Below are 23388 nucleotides of genomic sequence, written 5' to 3' on the forward strand. Positions count from 1 at the left end.
GGATGCCATCTTGTCTGACACTTGTAACTTGGTTGATGTTCAATTTGATGAAGTTGAGAAGTTAACTTTAATTAACTCTTCTGAAACTATCTGCTTCTCCAACGTACCCTGGTATCGACCTTGGTTGATTCTCCTCTATCTTTGATGTGTTTGATGAATGGAGTACCTCTCCTTGAGATGCTGGCAACGCCTTTCATTGTCATCTTGTGGTTCCTTAGTGTGGCAAAGTGAAGGTTCTGGAGGTAGTTGGCAATTCCTTGAACACCTTGAGTCTTCCCTTTTGCCTGTGGACCGTCCTTGACGATGATGGACTGGAAGAGGTCGTCCTTGATGATGCTAGACTGGAAGAGGTCGTCCTTGATCTGGTTTTCTCCATCTGCAAAATAAACCAAAAGGTGATTAAGTACATATGACATGTTCATTTCAACAAAGCATTTTCCACCTTAAACCATCAATAAGAAGACTTCAAAATAAAGTTCGCTCAAAATCCTTCCCAAGGACAGGCCCTATAAGAATTTCGCCTTGGACCATTTGGAAGGGTCAGGAGCGAAATTTGCATTCCTGGCCAATTTAGACCTCTTTTCAACATTATCTCACAACTAGCTCTTTGCCTGGCCCAAACAAGGTGAAAAATAGGAGTTTCAAAAGATTTCGCCCTAGACCCTCTGGAAGAGTCAGGAGCGATTTCCTTGATTTTGCCTCAATTGCCTCATTTTTTACTCCAAATTCCTCTTTAAGGTGAGCACATGCTAGCTTTAGTTCAACAAAGCCTAGGGATTCAACTTTTTAGCTTCCACCAAGGGCAAATTAGGTGATTATAAGAATTTTGCTCTGGACCCTTTGGAAGGGTCGAGGGAAATTCACTTTTTAGGTCAAAATTCACCCTTCTTTCACTCACAATCTCTTCTAAGGCAATCTCTAAGGCAAATCCACCTTGATCACTGACTTGGCTCAACACCATCCTGGAGGAAAACATGACATTTTGTGAATTTCGCTCTGGACCCTTTGGAAGGGTTAGGAGCGAAATTCACCTTTTAGGCTTAATTCTTCAACTCATCTTGCAAGGCTAAATAACCTTACTCCAATCTCAACCACACCGTAGGAATCAAAATCCTGTCTTGACACAAGGAGGAAAAAGTGGATTTGAAGAATTTCGCTCTGGACCCTTTGGAAGGGTCAAGAGCGAAATTCACCTTTTGCTTGCTTATCCACACTCAATTTCATTTTCTTCACTTCAAATCATCTAGACTCCCTCATTTTGAATCCACTTCTCAATTTGACAACATTTGCTTGATCCTCACAAGGCCTAAAAAGGAAAATTCACTCAAAAAACCTAGCCTGGGACAGGACCTATCCAAAATTTCACTCTGGACTCTTTGGAAGGGTCAGGAGCGAAATTCAAGTTTTAGCTCAAAATACACATTTTTTTGATAGTCAAAATCTTTCCAAGGCAATCTAAAGAGCTTTTCTCACCTAGGTCTAGGACTGACTTCACTCAAGTTTTGGAGAAAAAGATGGTTTTTAGGGTTTTCGCTCTGGACCCTTCGGAAGGGTCAGGAGCGAAAATCTTGTTTTAGGCTTCTTCCTCCATCTTTTCAACTTGAATCAACCTCAAAAGGCAAGAAAACAACACTCCTCACTCATCCAAGCTATTAAAACCCAAGTTTGACTTGATTTTGCAAGGAAAATAGGTGATTGTAGAATTTTCGCTCTGGACCCTTTGGAAGGGTCAGTAGCGAAAATCTTGGTTTTGCTCAATTCCTTCAAATTCATGGATCACTAGCAACTTGAAGTCACTCCTAAGGACCCCTCCCATCTCAATTCACTTTAGTCTGCAATTGCCTTGGCATAAAATTGGGAAAAAAGGTGGTTTTAGTGAAATTTCGCCCTGGACCCTTTGGAAGGGTCAGGAGCGAATTTCCATTTCTAGGACAAAATCTCTACCTTTCATCGCTTTCAAACATTCCCATAGGCAACAACATGTCCATTCTTCCTTTCAACATGTCTTGGATATCAAAATTTGGTCAAACAAAGAAGGAAATGAGTTCTAGGTAGATTTTCGCTTTGGACCTTTTGGAAGGGTCAGGAGTGAAAATCATGTTCTAGGCTTGATTGTTCATTTTTCCTACTTCAATCTTCTCTGGGAGGCAAACATAGATCATTCTCCACCTAAGGAACAAGGTTTGAAGCCCAAACAAGTGAGCAAATGAGGTTTATAATAAATTTCGCTCTAGACCCTTTGGAAGGGTCAAGAGCGAAATCCTCACTCTGGGCAAAATCTTCATCTTTCAAAGCGTCCAACTCCCTCTCAAGGCAAGAACATACCAATTCATCCTCCAACATGCCAACGCCTAGCCAAAACAAGGAAGAAAATAAGAGCTACAAGGATTTTCGCTTTGGACCCTTTGGAAGGGTTAGGAGCGAATATCATGTTTTGAGCTTGATTCTTGATTTTTTCAACTCCAATCCTCTTTGGGAGGCAAACATAGATCATTCTTCTTGTATCTCCACCAAGATCCTGACTTTGGCTAAGGGAAAAATGAGTGTTTTCAAGAATTTCGCTCTGGACCCTTTGGAAGGGTCAGGAGCGAAATTCACCTTTTAGGCTAGAATCCTTCATCTTTTCCACCTTTACTCACTCCCTAAGGCTAGAACATTCAAAAACACCTCCAAACATGCCTTAGAAACTAAGAATTTGGCTTAGACAAGGAAGAAATTGAGGTCATCAAGGATTTTCGCTCTGGACCCTTTGGAAGGGTTAGGAGCGAAATCCTCACTCTTGGCTAGTTTCTCACTTTCTTTCATCTCATTCTCCTCCAAACTTGATCAATTCAACTTCCTTCTATCGCAATCCAGACAATACATCATCCAACTGGGTCTACGCAACGTCAAACTAGGTTTTCAAGGCCAAAGGAAGGCAAAATGGAAGATTTCGCTCTGGACCCTTTCGAAGGGTCAGGAGTGAAATTCTCCTTTTAGGTTGATTTTCATCACCCCAAGGTCTAAAATCTCCTCTCCAAGAAAAATATACATCAAAACCTTCTCATCAATGCCTCAAAAGTCTACAATTTTGGTCATATCCTTGAGCAAAGTGGAGAAAAAGGTAGATTTCGCTCTGGACCCTTTGGAAGGGTCAGGAGCGAAATCCATGCCTTAGGTCAAAATCTTCATCTTTTCATTTTTTCAACCACCTTCTAAGCAAGAACATATCAAAAACCTTCACCACAAGACGACTTGAGCAAAAAAAAAAGGTGTCTTCTTGGAATTTCGCTCTGGACCCTTTGGAAGGGTCAGGAGCGAAAATCATCCTTGGGCTCAAATCCTGACTTCATTTTCACATTTTTTCACTTTAAATAAGTGTTTTGCCTTCACAAATGCCTGGGAATGAGCTAGTTCATGACTTTGGGCAATGTAGAATGTCTTATGGAGAATTTCGCTCTAGACCCTTTGGAAGGGTCAGAAGCGAAATTCGCTTTGGACCCTTTGGAAGGGTCAGGAGCGAAATTTGACATTTTGGTCTCTCCGTCAGGATTCATGTATGGAATATAACATTTAAGTATAAGAAAGAAGAAAGATATAATACTTTAAGTTATATTCCATATATATTGTCAGGATGTTTGAGAGTGGTTTCGGACCTCCAGGAGATATAATGCAAAATCTAGTTTTTGGAGGATTCTTTAGTTTTCTAGATAGTCAAATTTCAGGATCAGGAAGACATTCCAGACAGCCAAATTTCAGGGCATTTGAAGATCAGGATGACATTCCAGACTTCATCACTCACCAACTTGACCTAGCTCAGACCTTCAAGGATGATACTCACTCACCGAGCAAGACACAATTAGCAACAAGAGCAAAACCAGGCCCTAAGGAAGACTTTCAAAGAAACCCTAATTCTGGGGCCTCGTGGACTCACCCTGGCTCAAGTAGAGCCTGCCATCCTAGTGATCCCTCTGGCAACACTCAGCATGCAAAGGCTAACAGACAAACCCTAAAAGACCGAGAAAGCAAACCCCAGAAAGCAAAAAAGTAGGGGTCCCCATTTGCAATGGGGCGATGTGTGAATACGTCACAACACTATGTAGGCTTCCTCTTTTCTTTAACCATGAAAACTAGTGGTAGGCAACTCTTGGTCTTGCTATGATGTGCAAGTAATCATAGAGTTGATGGGTAGGTGACAAAAGAATTGATCTAGCCCATTCTCTACAATTGAGAGTAACTGTAACTTCAAGAAGTGCGATGTCAAAATCAATGGATTGTTGCATCACCCCCTCTCCAACCAACCATGTGCTTCCCTCTCTCTAACTAACCATACACTTCACTCTTTTGTTCTGATTGTATGCTTCGCTATCTCCATTTGAACATATGCTTCATTCTCTCTAGTCGATTGTATTGTTCACCGTCTCTCCAATTGATTGTACACTTCACTCTCCTAGCTGATTGTATATTATGTTTCTCCCAACATACCACTACTACTCAAATGCCTCTTCACAATCTCCTCGACAACATGATTTTTCTCCTTGATGATGTGGCTTTGCTTCTTGACAATGTGGATCTACTCTTTCTTGGCCCCTCCTTAGGCCATAGGGATAGATAGAGTCGATAGACACATACGAGTTGCTTCATTAGTACGGGAGTTCACCAGCCTTGGATGTTAGGAGATATTTTAGAGGGAATACTTTGCTATCTCTTCTTACCACCATGCCTTGCTCCCCGACCCTTGACACTTCCCGATGAGCACTCAGATCATGTATTAGCCCTTTCGCAATTATCGAGAATGGGATGGATGATTCCTTCCTTCTATGTAATGCCCCCCCTCTTAGCAGTGATCACTTCAGTTGGCTGTTAGCCTATTTCGAAGGGTCGTAGGCTAGTCGGGAGCAGTAATTAGGGTTTCCTATTTTCTAGGAGGATGCTTTGGCAGTTTTGGTGGCTTGTATGTTGGAGTTTTGCAGTTCTGAGTCTGGATTCCTTTTGGGTTTTTAGAGAGCTTCACGATGATGTGACATGCAATTGGATCGGAGGACTTACTAATTTTAGTAAGTTGTGATGGCTGCTCAATATGTGATTAAAATGCATTTGGACACTTACTATTTTTAGCAGGATTTCAACAGGACAGTTCTGAAAGATCCCTGATGGATCCCCTTGCTGATCTACTATAATTTTTAAAATAATAAACTATATTTTCTTGTGATTTTGCTGATGGTCTTACAGAATAGAGAGAAGTTGCAGAATGTTTGGTTCCTTTTGTATTCTTTTGAATATATAAGCAAGTAATGAATAAAGAACAACAAATAAGGAAGGAAACTGAAACAAGTAAGAACATTCAATTAAATCAGAATTGATACAAATCGTAGCAGGCAGATTTCTGATTTATAATACCTAGATTATTCCCTACGCACTGGGGATGTGCTTGCATCCAACAATGGCACCAACTGAAGGGTAGATGATGAACACAAACCAAGAACACCAGCTATGGCTGAATGAAAGTCTTCACCACTTCCAGCGTATAGTGTACCTGCTGTAATGGTGGCATCAAGCTGAAACAATCACGTCCCAGCTGGAAATTCAACCACCCTACTGAAACCCTCACCAAGCAATCTAAATCTCCACAAGGAATAGCGCATACACTCTGATCAATATTGCCAATGCCAAAAGAATCCACTGCCAATCAATAGCTTAGGGCTACGTCCCAGCCAGTACCAATCATGGGGTTTGCGTCCCAGATTGAAGAATTGCTCTACCAGAGCACTATTGCACCAAACAAGTTTTCAATATGTAAAAAGATAATGAGAAATTAGGTTTCCTTCTTATATCTCTTTCCTTCCAATTCGAACACTAAAGATATATGAAAAGTGCGCTTTAATATAAAGTCTTATTTCCCAATATTGGGCACCCGAGTATAGAGAAAACACCACTTTTTCAATATAAAATAACTCCAAGCGCCAAAAGGACCCTGGCAAGTGAAAATCATTTAGAAAAGTTCAAGACCTTTCCAATGAGCTATAACACATGGGCATACGAATCCAGATGAAGCCAAAAACCCCTTATTACTCCGAAATGGCTATAGACTGCCTTATTTAAAATATTAAAACGCCAACTTAGGAAATATTTAAATATATTAAAAATATAACCCAAATAGCTACAGAAAGCTCAAAACACACCAAAAGCCTGAAACTGAACCTGTCACCTGTCTGTGACTGATGTTGGAAATCATGGATCAATTGGCAGTCTCATCCTTAAAATCTAGGGATGCTCCTAGAAACTAGGAAACACACCCAAATCTCCTGAAACTGAAACCAAGGAATGGTCTTATGGAACCCCAACCCTGGACGTTGTCACAACCTCCTAAAAAGTAGGATCTGCCTCCTAAAATGTAGGAACTGCCTCCTAATATCAAGGAACTGCTCCAAACTAGTCTACTACTGCCAGAAACACCAAATCCAAACACTGAATATCCTGACTGAGTCTCTATCCACCATTGCTAGCCTACAAGACTCCATAATAGGCTAACTCACATGTCTCTGCTAGACAGAGCTAAAGAGGGGACATGACAGTTTGTGATTTTGCTGATGGTCTTATAGAATAGAGAGAAGTTGTAGAATGTTTGGTTTCTTTTTGTATTTTTTGGAATATATAAGCAAGTAATGAATATAGAACAACAAATAAGGAAGGAAGCTGAAACAAGTAAGAACATTCAATTAAATCAGAATTGATACAAATCGTACCAGGCAGATTTCTGATTTATAATAGCTAGATTATTCCCTACGCACTGGGGATGTGCTTACATCCAATAATGGCACCAACTGAAGGGTAGATGATGAACACAAACCAAGAACACCAGCTATGGCTGAATGAAAGTCTTCACCACTTCCAGCGTATAGTGTACCTGCTGTAATGGTGGCATCAAGCTGAAACAATCACGCCCCAACTGGGAAATTCAACCACCCTGCTGAAACCCTTACCAAGCATTCTGATACCACTAAAAGATCCCTAATGGATCCCCTTGCTGATCCGCTGTAATTTTTAAAATAATAAACTATATTTTTGCTGTGATTTTGCTGATGGTCTTACAGAATAGAGAGAAGTTGCAGAATGTTTGTTTCCTTTTTGTATTCTTTTGAATATATAAGCAAGTAATGAATAAAAAACAACAAATAAGGAAGGAAACTGAAACAAGTAAGAACATTCAATTAAATCAGAATTGATACAAATCGTACTAGGCAGATTTTTGATTTATAATACCCAAATTATTCCCTATGCACTAGGGATGTGCTTACATCCAACAATGGCGCCAACTGAAGGGTAGATGATGAACACAAACCAAGAACACTGGCTATGGCTGAATGAAAGTCTTCACCACTTCCAGCGTATAGTGTACCTGCTGTAATGGTGGCATCACGCTGAAACAATCATGCCCCAGCTGGGAAATTCAATCACCCTACTGAAACCCTCACCAAGCAATCTGAATCTCCACAAGGAATAGCGCATACACTCTGACCAATAATGTCAATGCCAAAAGAATCCACTGCCAATCGATAGCTAAGGGCTATGTCCCAGCCAGTACCAATCATGGGGTTTGCGTCCCAGATTGAAGAATTGCTCTACTAGAGCAATATTGCACCAAACAAGTTTTCAATATGTAAAAAGATAATGAGAAATTAGGTTTCCTTCTCCTTATATCTCTTTCCTTCCAATTCGAACCCTAAAGATATATGAAAAGTGCGCTTTAATATAAAGTCATATTTCCCAATATTGGGCACCCGAGTATAGAGAAAACACCACTTTTTCAATATAAAATAACTCCAAGCGCCAAAAGGACCTTGGCAAGTGAAAATCATTTAAAAAAGTTCAAGACCTTTCCAACGAGCTATAACACATGGGCATATGAATCCAGATGAAGCCAAAAACCCCTTATTACTCCGAAATGGCTATAGACATAGCCTTATTTAAAATATTAAAATGCTAACTTAGGAAATATTTAAATATATTAAAAATATAACCCAAATAGCTATAGAAAGCTCAAAACACACCAAAAGCCTGAAACTGAACTTGTCACTTGTCTGTGACTGATGTCGGAAATCATGGATCAATTGACAGTCTCATCCCTAAAATCTAGGGATGCTCCTAGAAACTAGGAAATGCACCCAAATCTCTTGAAAATGAAACCAAGGAATGGTCTCATGGAACCCCAACCCTGGATGCTGTCACAACCTCCTAAAAAGTAGGAACTGCCTCCTAAAATGTAGGAACTGCCTCCTAATATCAAGGAACTGCTCCAAACTGGTCTACTACTGCCAGAAACACCAAATCCAAACACTGAATATCTTGACTGAGTCTCTATCCACCATTGCCAGCCTACAAGACTCCATAATAGGCTAACTCACATGTCTCTGCTAGACAGAGCTAAAGAGGGGACATGACGAGTTCAAATGGCTATTTTTGGCAGGTCAGTTTGAGCATACGATCTTCCAGCATTCGTGGAGCTATTTTTGGCAAGTCAGAGCTTATGTTGGGCGATTCCTTGTTGAGGAAAATGTTTTATTAAGTGAAATATTAGTTAAGGCACGATGGACGCCTTAGGGAGAAATTAGTTAATTTTGTAATATATTTCACTTATTCACCTTGGATGCCACATTATATTTTATTGACATTTTTATAAAGTATATTTGCTCCCTAGTGAAGGTCGACTTGGGAAGTAAGGAGAAATGAAATGTAATTTCAAAATAATGTGAAGTGAATCTGCATTTGGGTTTGGTGTCCATTTGGAATTTGGAGGGAATGTGAATTTGAATTCAGAGACATAGTCTATAAATAAGAGTGCCGGGCTCTTGTTTTTGGCATCTATGAATATTTTGTAATGAAGTGCTGCCGAAATGGAGATTGATTTGCTTCGAGGAATGCATACCTCCTAGCTTGTCTTGGCTTCTTGCTTGAGAGATAGCAACTACTTGGGATTGTGAGGCTGTTTCTTACACTGAAGAACAAATGAAGTTTACTGTTAGGGTGTCTATTGATGTTTTCTGATATTTTTTGGGGTGCTTGTGAGTTGCTTGTTTACTGCGGAGCTGAAAGTGAAATTCAATCATAAGTCTTCGAGAGATTTTTTGTTGCTTCTGGGTAATCTCTCTATGTTTTCCTTTTGGCCAAGGTGTCCCTTCTTGTTAATTTTCAGAGGTTTTTATGCAGATTTGAATTTAATAATAAAAATCGCCCCCCTCCCAGGCTGTACCATGCCTGTGGCTGCATTGGAAAGCATGCATAATATGTTAGGTCAGATTTGCTGCTGGTTAGGGGTTTGGGTTTGGACGTCTCCTCTCTAGGCTTCTTTAGCATTTGTTTTCAAGTCAATTCGTTGAGTTTTGGAGGAGATAGGAGCCTTTTACTGTGTTTCTTTTTGCTGGTCTGTATTTTTAGTTTGATGGTTAAGTATATCAGACTTAGTGTTTTGGAGTTTTGGGGTTGTTTTCTTGGTAACGAGTCTTTGAAACTTAGGAAAAAACATTGGACATCATTTGCAGCTATTGAACAATGATATCACTTGATCTGCAATTCATGCTTCATATTGTAATGCTGATTAGTAGTACTAACAGCAAACTTCATTCTGAATTGTTCCTTAATGCCCACCAAATAAATGGAAGAGTTTGGTTTACCACCTGGTATTGTTATTTTATCTTTCCAACATTTTATTTATCAGCTAGTAATGTATTGCTCCCACTGCATAAGTGGTTGAGCCTTCTTTGGTTTGTAATTTCCCCCATTGGATAAGTGGAAGTGGCAGGTTATACCACCAAGTTGTTTAATTTTTCAGTATTTTCTTATCCCGCTATAAAAGTGGAAGTGGCTGGTCCAACCGCAAACATGTAATGCTTCTCAATGTTTCATCTTTGCTAACGCTAATGGGTGAAATTGTTGTGTTGAAATTAGGAAAAAACTAAGGGGATTTTTCTTTCTAGGCCTTGACAAAGATATTTAATGAAAGTTGTATCCTATCCTTCTAGTCTTCTTAGTCTGTTGTGGTCCAATGCTTCATTTTATTTTTATTGCTTTTTTTAATTTATTTTGCTTCCCTAGGATGCTCTTTTCCTAGGACTTTCTATTGTGAGCTGATTTATTCTTGAGTCCATTGGTATACTTTTGGTCACTTGTGGACATTAATATAAGTGTTTTTATTCTTTTTCTCCAACTAACTGTACACTCTACTCTTCTTCGGCAGTCCATACACTTCACTTTTCAATGGTTTCTCAGGGGTTGTTTTCATTAACACTTGTGAAAGAGTGTTTCAGCCTGTATGCTTGTGTACAAGACTCAATACTATCTGATGACTTCCATGATAATGCTATAGATTAATCAGGTTGTCAAACACAAACACACACAACCACAAACCAAAAATAGAATGACGAGTCTTTTGTTCAACACGTGATGACAACAAGGGGTCAAAAGAATATATTATAAGCAGTATCCATCATTAGATAAACTAACTTACAAACATGAGTTTAATCAATCACAATGTACATAATATTTTGAAGCCCCAATCTACTCAATTAGGTGTTTCTTCTTGGATTGAAGCATAGTTCACAAACTCTGCAAGTACTCTCCAAGCTGCCGAGTACTCTATTTTTTTTTGCTGCACGAGTTCTTACACAGGTAAAAATGATGACGTGGGTCAAACACTGGTTAAAACATGTTCATCACACTTTTTTTTGGCTATAAAACCATGTATTTTCTCTTTTGAGATGTCAATTTTTAATTCAATACATTTTGTAATTGAATTCTGCAAAAACAAATATAACTTTTTTAAAAGAAATTTAATTTTTTTAGTTATTTCTAAGTTGCTGGGGTTTCGCTGAGTTTTTGTGGAGCATTTGCCCAGTAGAAAATTTTGGGCTCGCTGAGTACTCTCCAAGTCCGAGTTTGCGAACTATGGATTGAAGTTCTACCTACTTTGCAGAAGTTATATGAAGATAGTAGCTTCATATTTAATGTCAAATTACCTTGAGACATTTATGTTGTAAATAGTTAACACTTTGTTTTTAATATTTATAAAATTCACTTCATCATTTAGAATCTTTAGATATGCGGAAACTAATGATATCAAATTAAATTGTGACATAGATCAAAGGGTGTGCTCTAAGAAGAATTCCAAGTTTCTAGAAAATGCAACTTGTGTCTTTGTAATAGAAGTAAGGACATTATACAAGGATGAAGGGTTTCATTTATGTCTGATTTTATTATCCACCATTGAATGTGCTTTGAAAATGTAAGCTTCATCTTCAGCAGCTTAGGATACAATTTTGAGTTACACTGATGTTTTTATAGGTAAGGGTAAATATCTTTGATTTACTCATTCAATTTCCTATTGGATACTTATTATGATTACTGATATTTTGTTCAGACATCATTTATCTGCGCACTCATTGATGCCTTGATTGAGGGTGAATTATATTCTGAATTTGTACAGGTCTTCTCCTCATACATTTAATTTGCAATGCATTTTTGTGGCCCAAAGTGTTGCCTTTTCATAATTTGCTGATTTTACTGGATATTGTAATGAAACAAAAAATTGAAAGTTACCCTAGACAACGGAGAATAAGGGGCTTTGAACTGTTTTATACTTCTTAACGTGTGTGTTCTATGCAGGAACACCTAGCTCCAAGTAATTATCTCAAAATACCAACGGTATGTCAGAAGTTGCATAACATGAACAGTAAATGATTCAAAAGATTTTAAGTGGGGATTAGCCAGCATAACACACACACAACTGTGGCTACTTTTTGGTTTAAAAGTCATTTATGTTTGTGTTTTAAGCATTTTTGCCATAATTTGGTCTCAATTAAAAGAATAAAGAAAATGTTGGTGCACGAACAGACTTTCTGCTCAAAAAAATTGCAATATGAAAATTATTGCTAGTAGTGTAGTGAACTAAATTGTATTTAACATTTCATTGAAAGTCTTTCATTCACAATAACAATTAGATTATGGATTGTTGCAATGATTAGAGAATTATGTGATTCGGATTGCCATATTCAGTTATGGAATTTGGATAGATTTTCCAAATGCATGGAATGGAGCTTCTGTCATTTTATCTATAAAATTCACACAGGTGTCTATTAGCAAATCATGAGTATCTAACCTAAATCCAATCTAAAATTTTCCATGCCAAACCTGTCTAGCAGCGAATCCTAAATTATAATAGGGAAAATAAAAGAAACAGCTTAGTTTAAAATTTAAATACATATTTTTCCTTTAAATTGATGAAATTCAATCAATCACAATTGAAATTAAACAATATTTGAAAGAAAATATGCATAATTTTTTCTTTTATATCAAGCATTGATCCATATGGATCCACAGATAAAAGTCATCAAACCACCAAGAACTTCAGCAAAACAAAACAAAATACAGAGAGCATTTTTTACAGTGACAATACTGCCACATATATGGTAACAGATGTGTTGTTGTCAGGATCGTTTTGAATATGCAATGGAAGTTCTGTTTGTAGCATGGTGGTTCTGAACTTCTGATGCTCGTAGTAGTTTAGAATCATTAGGTCATTCAAACAAAATGATAGCAGTGGCATGAAAGGTCTCTCTTCATGTTTCTTGACACTCAAAAATCTTTTAGTTCACAAAAGGACACTTATAGTAAAACCTATTTGTAGAAGGCATAAACCCAAGAGGCAGCATGAGAGTATAAGAGTGAGAATTGGAGATTTTTGGTTGGTTGTAAGAGTATGATTTGTTGGTGCAAAAATACCTGAGTAATGGTATAAAGATTACTGAATATGCCTCATCTCAGCTTTTTGTAACTTGGCCAAAGGAGGTAGAGGAAGCAGAATATTTGCTACATCTAGCTGGTTTTATTAAAATTAGTACATAATGAAGTAGAGCCAAAGGCTTAAACGTAGGAATCAAACAATCATCTTCAACATTATTACAATGATGTGAGTAATATATAGGATTTCTCCCATAACCACTTCTGTAACCATTCACTAGCTAGCCCAAAACTAACAACTTAATAATCTAATGTGATTATTATTTAGTTACTCTATTCTCTCCACATGGCACATAGTATTTATCTATACACACTAATTAATAAATATTAATTTGAAGTCCAACATACTGACATCCACATGTGAGGACTAGTTCCCAACATTCCCTTGCTGGTGCTTACATGCGATGTGGAACTTTATTCTAGTGCTGCATTGACAGTAGGCTTGGTTGTTGTTGCCTTTGTCTTCTGTGTTGCTGCTGAGGTTTTGTGATGCCCCCATCCGAATCAGAAAATATAAGATTGTCACACAGACATCATCTTGTATGGATCAATATTTGCAGAATTGATCAACAGTCAATAACACATAGCAGACAGGATTAGTTATGGAAAGAAGATGGTTAAGCCATGATGGAGATCTGAATAGGAAAAATCGTCTTGCCTCAAGACTTCACGATTTTTCCAGAGGAGCAATCAAAGATTAGAATTAATGAACATCAGCTGGATTAATATCAGGCAGCAATGCAATTGTCTAGGATTAACAGTGATCATTACCAATGTCTATAGCATTGATAACTATTAAAATACATAACAGCGATTATTATTATCATCTTAGCATAACCAAAGAACTAACAATTAGTTAAAACTTAAGATTAATATTAAAATGAGGCAACGATTATGAGAGGTTGTGATTAATGAAAGGTTGCGTCCATTTATGGGAAGGCAGTTGTTTCCAAGGGACACCTTACTTAATAAATGATTAACACATATAAATGGAAGGAAGGACGGCTAGGGGGGGGCATTAAAAAAAAGAAAATAGAATTAAGGAGCAAAAGTAGAAATCCTGAATTAAGGATTGGCAGATAAATTTGTTTCAGACCTATTCCCAAAGGCACAAAATCCAGGAGTGAAATTTAATTACAGTGGTAGTGCGAAAGGCAGGGCCAACCATATCTTGTTCACAGGCTACTAGAACCGGTATTTATACAAATAAATATAATCAGATATTAAGCAGATTCCAGAACTGTGACGGATTATGGATAAATCAGAAATTTAACCTATTAATATAATTTCTGTATACTGCATATTTGTATACTCAATCCAGATTTTCTATTTCCAGAATTCATTATATTTTCTAGTGGAGTCACTGTGAAACACTTACCAGCATACATCTCAACATTTATTCTGCAAATAGAGGATTTTCATTCTCAGTTTTCATATAATAAATCTGTAAGACTCTACTCAGTGGGCTTATATTGGAACTGTCACTCCCATTTTATCATTTCTCAGCCAGTGAGAAAGAATCACCCCTTTAGGGATCATTGCAGATTTACCCGTTCAACCATTGTACAAAAATCCACCTTGTCCATTATATGAATATTAAAACAAATATTAATTTTCCTCCTATTGTGACGTTTTCACACATCGCCCCATTGCAAATGGGGACCCTTTGTTTTTTTGGTCCTCTTGGTCTTTTGGTTTTGGTTCTTTGGGTCTTTTCGTGGCTATCTCTTTGGTTTCTCTGATTTGCAAGTGTTGTGGGGTCAATTTGATCAAGTCTGCAGGTCGTTTAAGCAATTTTGGCAAGTTTGGAGCTCGTTTCGTCAATTCTAGGGTTTTGCCCTTCAAACTTGGATTTGAGGCCTTTCCTTTAGAGTTTTGGAAAAACTAAGCGTTGCATCGGAATCAAAGCCCTCCAAGGAACATATCTGTGAAATTTGAACAAATTCTGAGCAACTCTATTTTTAGAAAGTTCTTAGTTTTTAGGGATTTCACTGCCTCCCGGATTGTCTTCATTTCACCAAAAATCAAGATTACTATTTTTAGCAGTTTCTATTTTTAGTGTGTGTCATTTGCATCATGTTTTGCCCTAATCCCAACTATTTATAGTAAGTCTATTTTTGGGCAGGTTCTTCACAGGCAGACACTGAAGACTAAGCAATCCTAAACACTTCTAAATCCGGAAAATTCGAAAAAGCAAGCTTCTGAGAGAAAAAATGGCTAAGTGTGGGAATCATCCCAGAAGTGGAAAGCATTGAAAAATCCTCTGGCAGGAAAATCACTTCAATTCTAGATATGGCATCCTAATCTGGAAAACGATCAAAATTGACTAAGTTTGGGAAGAAACAAGTGAAATTCCTCCATGTAGTGGAAATAGCGCCCAGGGTTAGGGATGAGCACTGAAAAGGGCGTGCCATGGAAAAGTTTGAAAATTGAAAATTCCATCCCCATGGTGTTTTAGTGCCCAAGGAGAAAGAAGGGTGCTAGAAAGGGGGTGTTTCCTCCACACCAACTTTTCCTCCACCATGCTTGTTTGGCGCCCAAGTCCAGTTGAGGGCGCTAGGAGAGGGGGGTCATGGAAAACTCATCAAAATCCAAAATTCCTTCATTGCATGGAAATAACGCCCAAGTCCAAGTCAGGGCACCGAATGGAGGTGATGAAGGAAAAATGCAAGAAACATGGAATTCCTCCATGATGAGGAATTAGTGCCCAAGATGGTTGAGGGGCACCAAACTGGAGGGGCTATGGAAAAGCAACAAGTTTAAGAATTCCTCCACTATGCCAAAATAGTGCCCAAGTTCAGGATAGGGGCGCGGGGCGCTAGTTTCAAGGAAAAGCAAGAAAGTTGAAAATTCCTCCTCATGATGAATTCCGCACCCAAGTTTGAAGAGTAAATTCCAAGGCAAGCAAATTGGAAGTCAAGGAAAAGTTGACAAGGAAGAAATTCCTCCTCAAGTAAGAAATTCCGCCCAAGGCTAGCGAAGGGCGCCAAACAGAGGGGGTAATGGAATTTTTTCCATGGCATGGAATTCCTCCAAGGCATTAAATTCACACTCAAGTCCAAGTCATGAGCGCTAGGTGGAGGGGGTCAAGGAAAAGCATGAAAGTTGAAATTCCTCCTCATGATGAATTCCACGCCCAGGCTTAAAGAGTAAATTCCATGGCAAGGAAATTGGAAGTCAAGGATAGATTGAAAAAGAAAATTCCCCTCAGATTTTTTTTTGGAAAATCCATGTTTGGGCATGAAAATTCATCATCCGAATTTAAAAAAAAATCAAATTTAGCTAAGTGAGAATTTTCTCTCTCAGCCCTGGAACTCAAATTTGAAAAAAATAATATTGAAAACTGATGAAAAACTTGTTCCAGGACAAGGCAAATTCAAAAACGCATGAAAATTCTTTCCGGATTAAATTTTCTCTCTCCAAGGGTTTCTCGCCAAGTGGCAGTCGGGTCAACACATGTTGAGTTAATGGAGCATCTTTTTGCATGTAGCCACCACATTTATGGCATCATGGCTGATTCTTTTGCATGTTGTCATCGCATGTGGAGATGATGGTGCATTTATGACATAATGGAGCGATTTTTGCATGGAGGAATAGTCAGTGCATGTTGGGCGAGTTTAGTGAAGAGTGGTGTATTTATTGCATTTTGGATATCAATTGTAATGGATGCCATTTTTGGCAGGAATGCAATTAATTGATAATGGGCGTGATGGGCATTTATTGTTTATTCCCACCTTGTTGCATCTTGAGTGTGGAATCTTTTTGGGAAAACCCTAATTAGGGTTTGCATGTAGCCAAGGCTTGAAGTGTTCGAATTGTTTGTCGTTGCGCCAAAAGCTCGAACTATCAATGCGCGATACAAATGCCAGATTTAACCCGATCCACGGGAGGCGGTTAAGCCATGTCACGAGTCTCCAAGGCGATGCTGACCACCAAGTCAACAATCCCCTCCTCAACACCGATTGAACCTTTAGCATGCACTGAAGGGAGACTCGAACCCGTGACCCAAGGCTTTGATACCAATTGTTGGAATCGTTTGCCGTTGCGCCAAACGCTCGAACTATCAATGCCCGATACAAACGCCAGATTTAACCCAATCCACAGGAGGCAGTTAAGCCATGTCACAAGTCTCCAAGGTAGTGCTGACCACCAAGTCAACTTGAAGCCTACATAAAAGGGGTGACCCCTTCATTTGTAAAGTAGGGAGATTTGTATGAAATTGTTGCGATAAGTTTTTGAGATAATAATAATGAAACATTGTTCTCTGATGGTGTCCACTTAAGTTATTTTTCAAAACTTGCATGGTTTCACCTTCTTCACTTAGACTAGAATTTTATTTTCCTAGTTGTTAGATAAAGTGCTTTGATTTCAATGTACAATGTGATGGTGTTTGATGAATTTCCATGGTTCATACTTTTTGCATCTTGTTGATTAGAAGTTGCAGTGTAAAGTTAGACTAAGCCACTGAATTCATGCTGAGTTCGATTGTGGATAGTCATTTGGATTGTGCCGTTTAGGGTATTCAAATGCACTTTTCTCGATGTGAAACATCCCCGGAAGATTGCACCAGTTCTTATGGAGTTGTAGTTAATCTTGGCGAAGCAGAACTTGGTTATTTGGAAGTTGTCCATTAGAGCACTATCTATTGATATCACTGCCCTTAGGAGTAGATTTAGATCCTTCTAACCCCTTTCCCCTTTAATTTCAGCTCATTCCAGTTCAGTTCGTTCGAAGTAGAAGCATCATAGAATTGCCATATCTGATGATGAAGATCCAGCCACAACAAATAAGTGAAAGAATGATTCAAGCGTAAGTTCCCTTGGATTACCAGCATATCACATCAAGCCAACTGAGTCACATACATTGCATAATTGGAACCTTGGAGTCAATTGTTTGAACTTATTGCAATCTTAACATACAATTGAACTTTGATCAAGAGAGAGTAAAGTGACTGTTGGAAAACTTTATTCTGTGTTAGGTGCTGTCATAGAAAACACGTCAACACCTCCCTTAAAAAAAAAAATCTCCACCAGATATGCAATTACACCATATTGAAATTACTCTAAAAATATCCTTATTTCTCCATATATACAAAGATTAATGTTTTAAATAACACAATTTCACCTTATTTCTTCTTTAAACATACGACAAACAATCTATCCAAAGCAAATTTACCCCTTAATTATCTTATCTTGCAACTGTAACTATTGAAGCTTTCCTAAATCAAGCAAAATATGTACCAATCACTGCTTAAATAACCACTATACAGGGCAGCAACTGCTATGTTGGATGGTGGACATGAAAAAAGGTGGCTTTGCAAGCAGATGCTTTAGTGTTCAAAATATGTACATCATTTGGTGTGACTCTCTGCTTTGTGACCATCTGGCAAGATCAGCCTCGCGTTGTACTCTGTCTTTGCAGTCAAACGATATGTGAAACCCCTCTTCAAAACAATGGGCCTGGAAAAGCATCACCAAACAATGCATGGCTCTTCTGGGATAGATATATTTTTGTTTTTGGGTGCACAGCAAATTGGAAAAATGCTGTAATAAGTGCCATGTCTGCTGTCTATGATTGGGCTGTTTTGTGACCACTCACCAAGTTGCCCAAAACTAACAACTTAATAATCTATTGTGATTGTTAATTACTTACATTATTATCTCCACATATTATTTATCTACAGACACTAATAATAATGGTAATTACAAGGCAAGAAGATTACCACAATGTTGCATGTTTGCAAGGATCTAAAGATTCATTGTGTTAGAGATGGGCATACCAAGACACAATGTTTGAAGTTGCATTCTGAATTGCACTTAGATAAGTACACCAAGTGGAACTCCAATTAGGCCCTGGTCAACTTGGTTTATGGAGAAGAATTGGAGATAAAGGATGGTTAGGATGTAGAAGATAAATTTTGTTTTGTTGCTACTAATGTAGCAAACAAGGAACGAGTGGAGTCGAACAAGTTCTTTCAAATTAAAATTCAAATCAAGAAGTAAAAAGTAAATACATTTTTAAAACAACTTTGGCTAACAATCTAATTTGATAATGAATGAAATTAATAGACACAATATATCCTTAGTCCATATTAGTGATCAAGAGTGCTTATAGATGTGGTTGTGTGGGTTTTTTTTGACAATTTCATATTCTCTTTATCCTAATGATAGATTGTGGAGTATGACTTGAAATATTGTTTCAAAAAACTCACACATTTACAACAAAGCATTTTTGATCAACAAAATGAATTTGTTAAAAACTTAAAAGAGTTAGTTCATAAATTTATGACCATCCACATCTATATGATATATCCTTAGGGTTGGGTGAAGAAAGGTGTGGAGATTCAAGTAACCAAGAAATGTAAGGTTGAATTAGCTATTAATTTTGTTTATATTGATTAGGTTGAAGCAAATGCAATTTTAATGAATGTATTTGATTGTTTTTGGATCATAGTTGAAAAACTCAAACTTAACACTTCAACATTTCACCTTCTAATAGGGGAGATGATATTGATGTTGGAGGATGTATGTTGCAATTATAGATCTTGATTCATGGGAGTTGGTTTACTATAGCACGTGATTGTCACTTAGGGAGCATTGTGTTCATTGGCAGGGAGAGCTCGAGTACCCATCTAGGGGATGGCACTAGACGGTGATGCATGTGTAGAGAGAGTGCATTGGGTGCCCTTGGTTTTGATGACAATTGTCAGTGACATGTTGCTAGATGACAACATTGGGGAGTACTTTATGATAAGTTTCACAAACATGGCGACAAAGATGTTTGAGATGGGTATAGCATTTGCACTAACCTTGTGCATGTTGGTGCACCTATATAGAGATTTTCATTTGTTCATATATCGAGAGGGGAGGAACATAGAAATGTCAACACTATTATAGGTGTAGGCATGGGAGTATATAGCTATTGGTTAGTTGGAGAGAGTGTGTGTAGTGCGAGCGGAGGACAAGCTTGCAATATATGGATTGAGGATGGTGTTGATACTTGTGTGAGATCAACTACCATAGGTGAGGTATGGATCATTCGGTAGTTGCAAACATTAACAATAGGCCTTTTAGGGTTCTAGATATTTGTTGAGAGCAAAGGATTCATTTTATTTAGGCTTTTGTCATGTCCTTTTTTTAGGATTAGATCCAAGGATAGAACAAGGGAAATACAAATAATAATATTTTGAGTGGGCCCGATCACTTTGTTAAATGTTTTCAAAAGGGTAACTTAAATATTATTTTTGGTCTCATGTAATATTTAAAATATGCTTTTTTCAAAGTGTAAGTCAAAAAGGGACCTGTTGGTTGGTGTTTTGTGACCACACCAACACAGAATAAAGTTTCCAATGGTCACCTTATCCTCTCTTGGTCAAAATCAAATGTATGCTAAGATTGCAGGAAGATCATACACTGACTCCAAGGTTCCAACTGCGTACTAGCGACTTTATGGTGGATATAGGTTTGTTCGGTTGATGTTGCTGGTAATCCAAGAGGACTTATGCACACTTGAAGAACTAGACAAATTTGTGACTCCAAGGAGATTCTTGCGACTGATTTGGCAATGATATAACTCTTTCTTTTTTGGGTCTTTTCAATAGGATAGTGTGGAAAATAAAATGGGAAAGGGTTTAGGAAGATATTCTAAATCTAAGAACTCAATAGATAACTATGATTCAAATGAGATCAACCACACTTTGCTTTGCCACTAGCAGACAACTACATAAAGGGGGTGCAATCTTTAGAGGTTGTGTTTGAAAAAATTTAAACCGTTGATGAACACCATCAGAGAACAATGTTCATCCAACAATTTAGATTAAGCATACACATATAAGAGCTCTGTCCAACCTTACACTATGGATAGAAATCATCTATCAACAAAAGGTATGAGCAAGTGATCTCACCATAAAACATTGCAATCAACTTCGTTCATCTAAATGCTTGAAACAAATCTAAACTAAGCGAGGAAGGTGAAATCATGCAAGTTTTGAAATAACATAAATGAACACCAAAGCCAATGTTTCACTATTATTATCTCAGAAACTTATCGCAACAATTTCATACAATCTCCCTCCTTACAAATGAAGGGGTGATCCCCTTTTAGGGGCCTCCAAGAGGAGAAATGGACGGCCTAGATTACAAACCGATCAACAACTAAGATTGAACATGCAAAACCTAATTAGGTTTTGACCAATAAATTCCCAAATACATGAGGCCAAGTAGTGGGGAGAGTCATAAATGAGGAATCTCGCCCACTGCACATTAATTTTCTTTTGCCCAAAATGGCACCCATAATGCATTAATTACTCTATCTCCAAACCCGCCCAACATGCAATAAATGCACCACTATCTCCTTAAATATGACGGCTGCCATGCATTGAATCAGCCACCACTTGGTCAAACATTCCCAACAATGAATGTGCCACCATGCCCTCATGCAGTCAAAAGATTCTCGTCCAAAATTGGACGACCATTATCCCATTCATTAATGGCGAATGCAACAAATTTGGCAATGACAACTTCCAGTTCTCCTATGGAGACACTTGGCACAATTTCAATTTGGAATTCCAACAACGAAATATCCTCTTCACACTTGGAGAAAAACTTCTCCCAACTTGACGTTGCTTCTTGAGTCCTCCACATCGTGCTAGAGAACAAGGAATCATTTTCCAGATGTTGCTTGGAAAAGGATTCCACAAAGAAGAACTCGCGCAACTTGTTCTTTAGGAAGTCAACTATTAGCTCTTCCTCAGTCAACCTTCTTGCAAACAATGCCTCAATTGCATTAAGGACTTCTTCCTCTATCTTCCTAATTGACTCTTTCAATAATGTTGACTCCTTGCTAAATCTTTCAAGGAATTCCTTCCCAGTGCAGACTACATAAAACCTCCAAGGGAAGTCGTAAATTTTATTCTCCTGGATAACCTTCCCATCAATCAATGTCTTCCTGGGAATTCCATTAATACTTTTAGTCATGGAATTGTCAAGTCCTGGTAAATATGCGCATCTTCCCATGAAGTATCCGCAGTCTCCAGCCTATTCAGGATAGCAAGAATTCTCTAGTGGAAGTGAGCCAAATCTTCAATGAATTTGTTGGCTGAAGCAAAGACATCCTCTACCCATTCCTTGGAACACTGAGCTCTTCTCCTCATTTCTTCGATGCCACTAATGGATTCCCTAGGAAGAGAATGGGGAGGAACAAAGGATGGATCTTCCTCTCTGAGTGGACGCTTTAGGCGCCATAGATATTCACACAAGGCTTTGTTCTCGCTCTTCAGCGTCCTATTCTTTTCATTTGCTCTTTTAGTGCCAAAGATGATTCATCAAAGTCTTCCACCACCTGTCCCTTGGAAGCATGCCATAAGTTGACCTCTTTGATCTCATATTCATCGGGTATGATTACACTCCTATCCTTATCCACTCTGGGCACAACTAAGTGCAATGTCCTGGATCGTGACTTGTCTCTTGTAATCTTGAAAAACTTCTTAGCTGCCTTCTTCTTTGCTGGCTTATCTATTCTGCTCAGAAGTTCTTCCAATTCCTGTGCAAGATCTATCTCCTCTGGCTCTTTTCTCATCCTTTCCTTCAGGCAGTTTGGAGCGGCTGTCGGTTGATCTTGAACTTCCATCTGCACTTGTTCCTGTGAAACCTCCTCAAAAGTGCCTTAAGTCTCCAAGAATTGTTTCCATGAAACAATCTTGATCTTGCGGTTCCTCGATTAGGAGGAAGTTCCTGCCTTTGACTCTCCTGCTAAATAGGTCTATGAGAAGCACTAATACTGAGAATATCTTGTGCTTGCACCATGCCAAGATCATTTTCTTGCGGCTGGCTTCTTGCAACTTCCTATGTGAACATTTCAACCTCGTGCACGTTGTAAGAACTGGCAAGTGATTGTGCTTCCTCCATCCTTGGCCTTTTCTATTGTGGTTCTTCGGGCTGAACTTCCTTTCTCTTCTTCGTTTGTGACTTCCTAGGAACGTTTTTCTCTTTCCTATGTTCCATTCCTTCCTGTGGAATTTCTTCTTCCCCGACCTAGGCTCCTAATGACCCTTCCATCACTTCGCCATGGGAGTCCAGGTCTCCCATCAATTGGTAAGTTAGGCGAGCATTATTTGCCTTCAACTTTGTGGTGTGCTACTCAACCTAGTGCCTAGTGAATTTTAGGATTGGCCTGCTTAAAAAAATCAAATCATCAATCTCTACCTCTAACCAATCTGGAGCCTGAATAGGCGTATCCTTTAGATTTTCATACTCCAGTTGAACCACGTTTTTATCTTCCTTACCTTGATCTAGCACTTGAATAACTTCACAAAGTCTTGTCATGTTAAGGGACAATCTGGAAAACATCCTCATCTTGACTTCAAAGTCATCCTTGGCATTGGCCCAATATTCTTTTAGCTAGATTTTGTGCTTGTGCTTCACTCAGGCAACCATTTCGATCTTGTTGTATGGATCAAAGAACAACCTAGCCGTATGGAATGTCAAGTGATAAAATAATAGTTCATCTATAGATTTTTCAGCCAGTGCCAATGTTGGACACATCTCCGTGTAATCTCCTATGACAATTGGAAATTTTATTGACAACTTATTTTGGATTTTGTCATAGGTGGTCAACTGC

The 23388-nt window shown here is 38.4% G+C and overlaps 1 protein-coding gene across 7 annotated transcripts in view; it reads left to right on the forward strand.

Moving 5' to 3' along the window:
• The window catches only part of LOC131064231 (uncharacterized), a 102519-nt gene that overhangs the window by 68616 nt on the left and 10515 nt on the right, over window positions 1–23388 (forward strand). For 2 of the 7 annotated variants that reach the window (XM_057998324.2, XM_057998322.2), the window contains 2 exons: window positions 11393–11458; window positions 11638–11676. The exons of 2 other annotated variants lie outside the window; for them this stretch is intronic. In XM_057998324.2, coding sequence (XP_057854307.2) covers window positions 11393–11458; window positions 11638–11676 — 105 coding nt within the window. The remainder of the gene's footprint in view (window positions 1–11392; window positions 11459–11637; window positions 11677–23388) is intronic. 3 more of the 7 variants (XM_057998326.2, XM_057998323.2, XM_057998325.2) reach the window with 2 other exon arrangements.

Source organism: Cryptomeria japonica, chromosome 6, assembly GCF_030272615.1.
Source record: "Cryptomeria japonica chromosome 6, Sugi_1.0, whole genome shotgun sequence".
Taxonomy (NCBI): domain Eukaryota; kingdom Viridiplantae; phylum Streptophyta; class Pinopsida; order Cupressales; family Cupressaceae; genus Cryptomeria; species Cryptomeria japonica.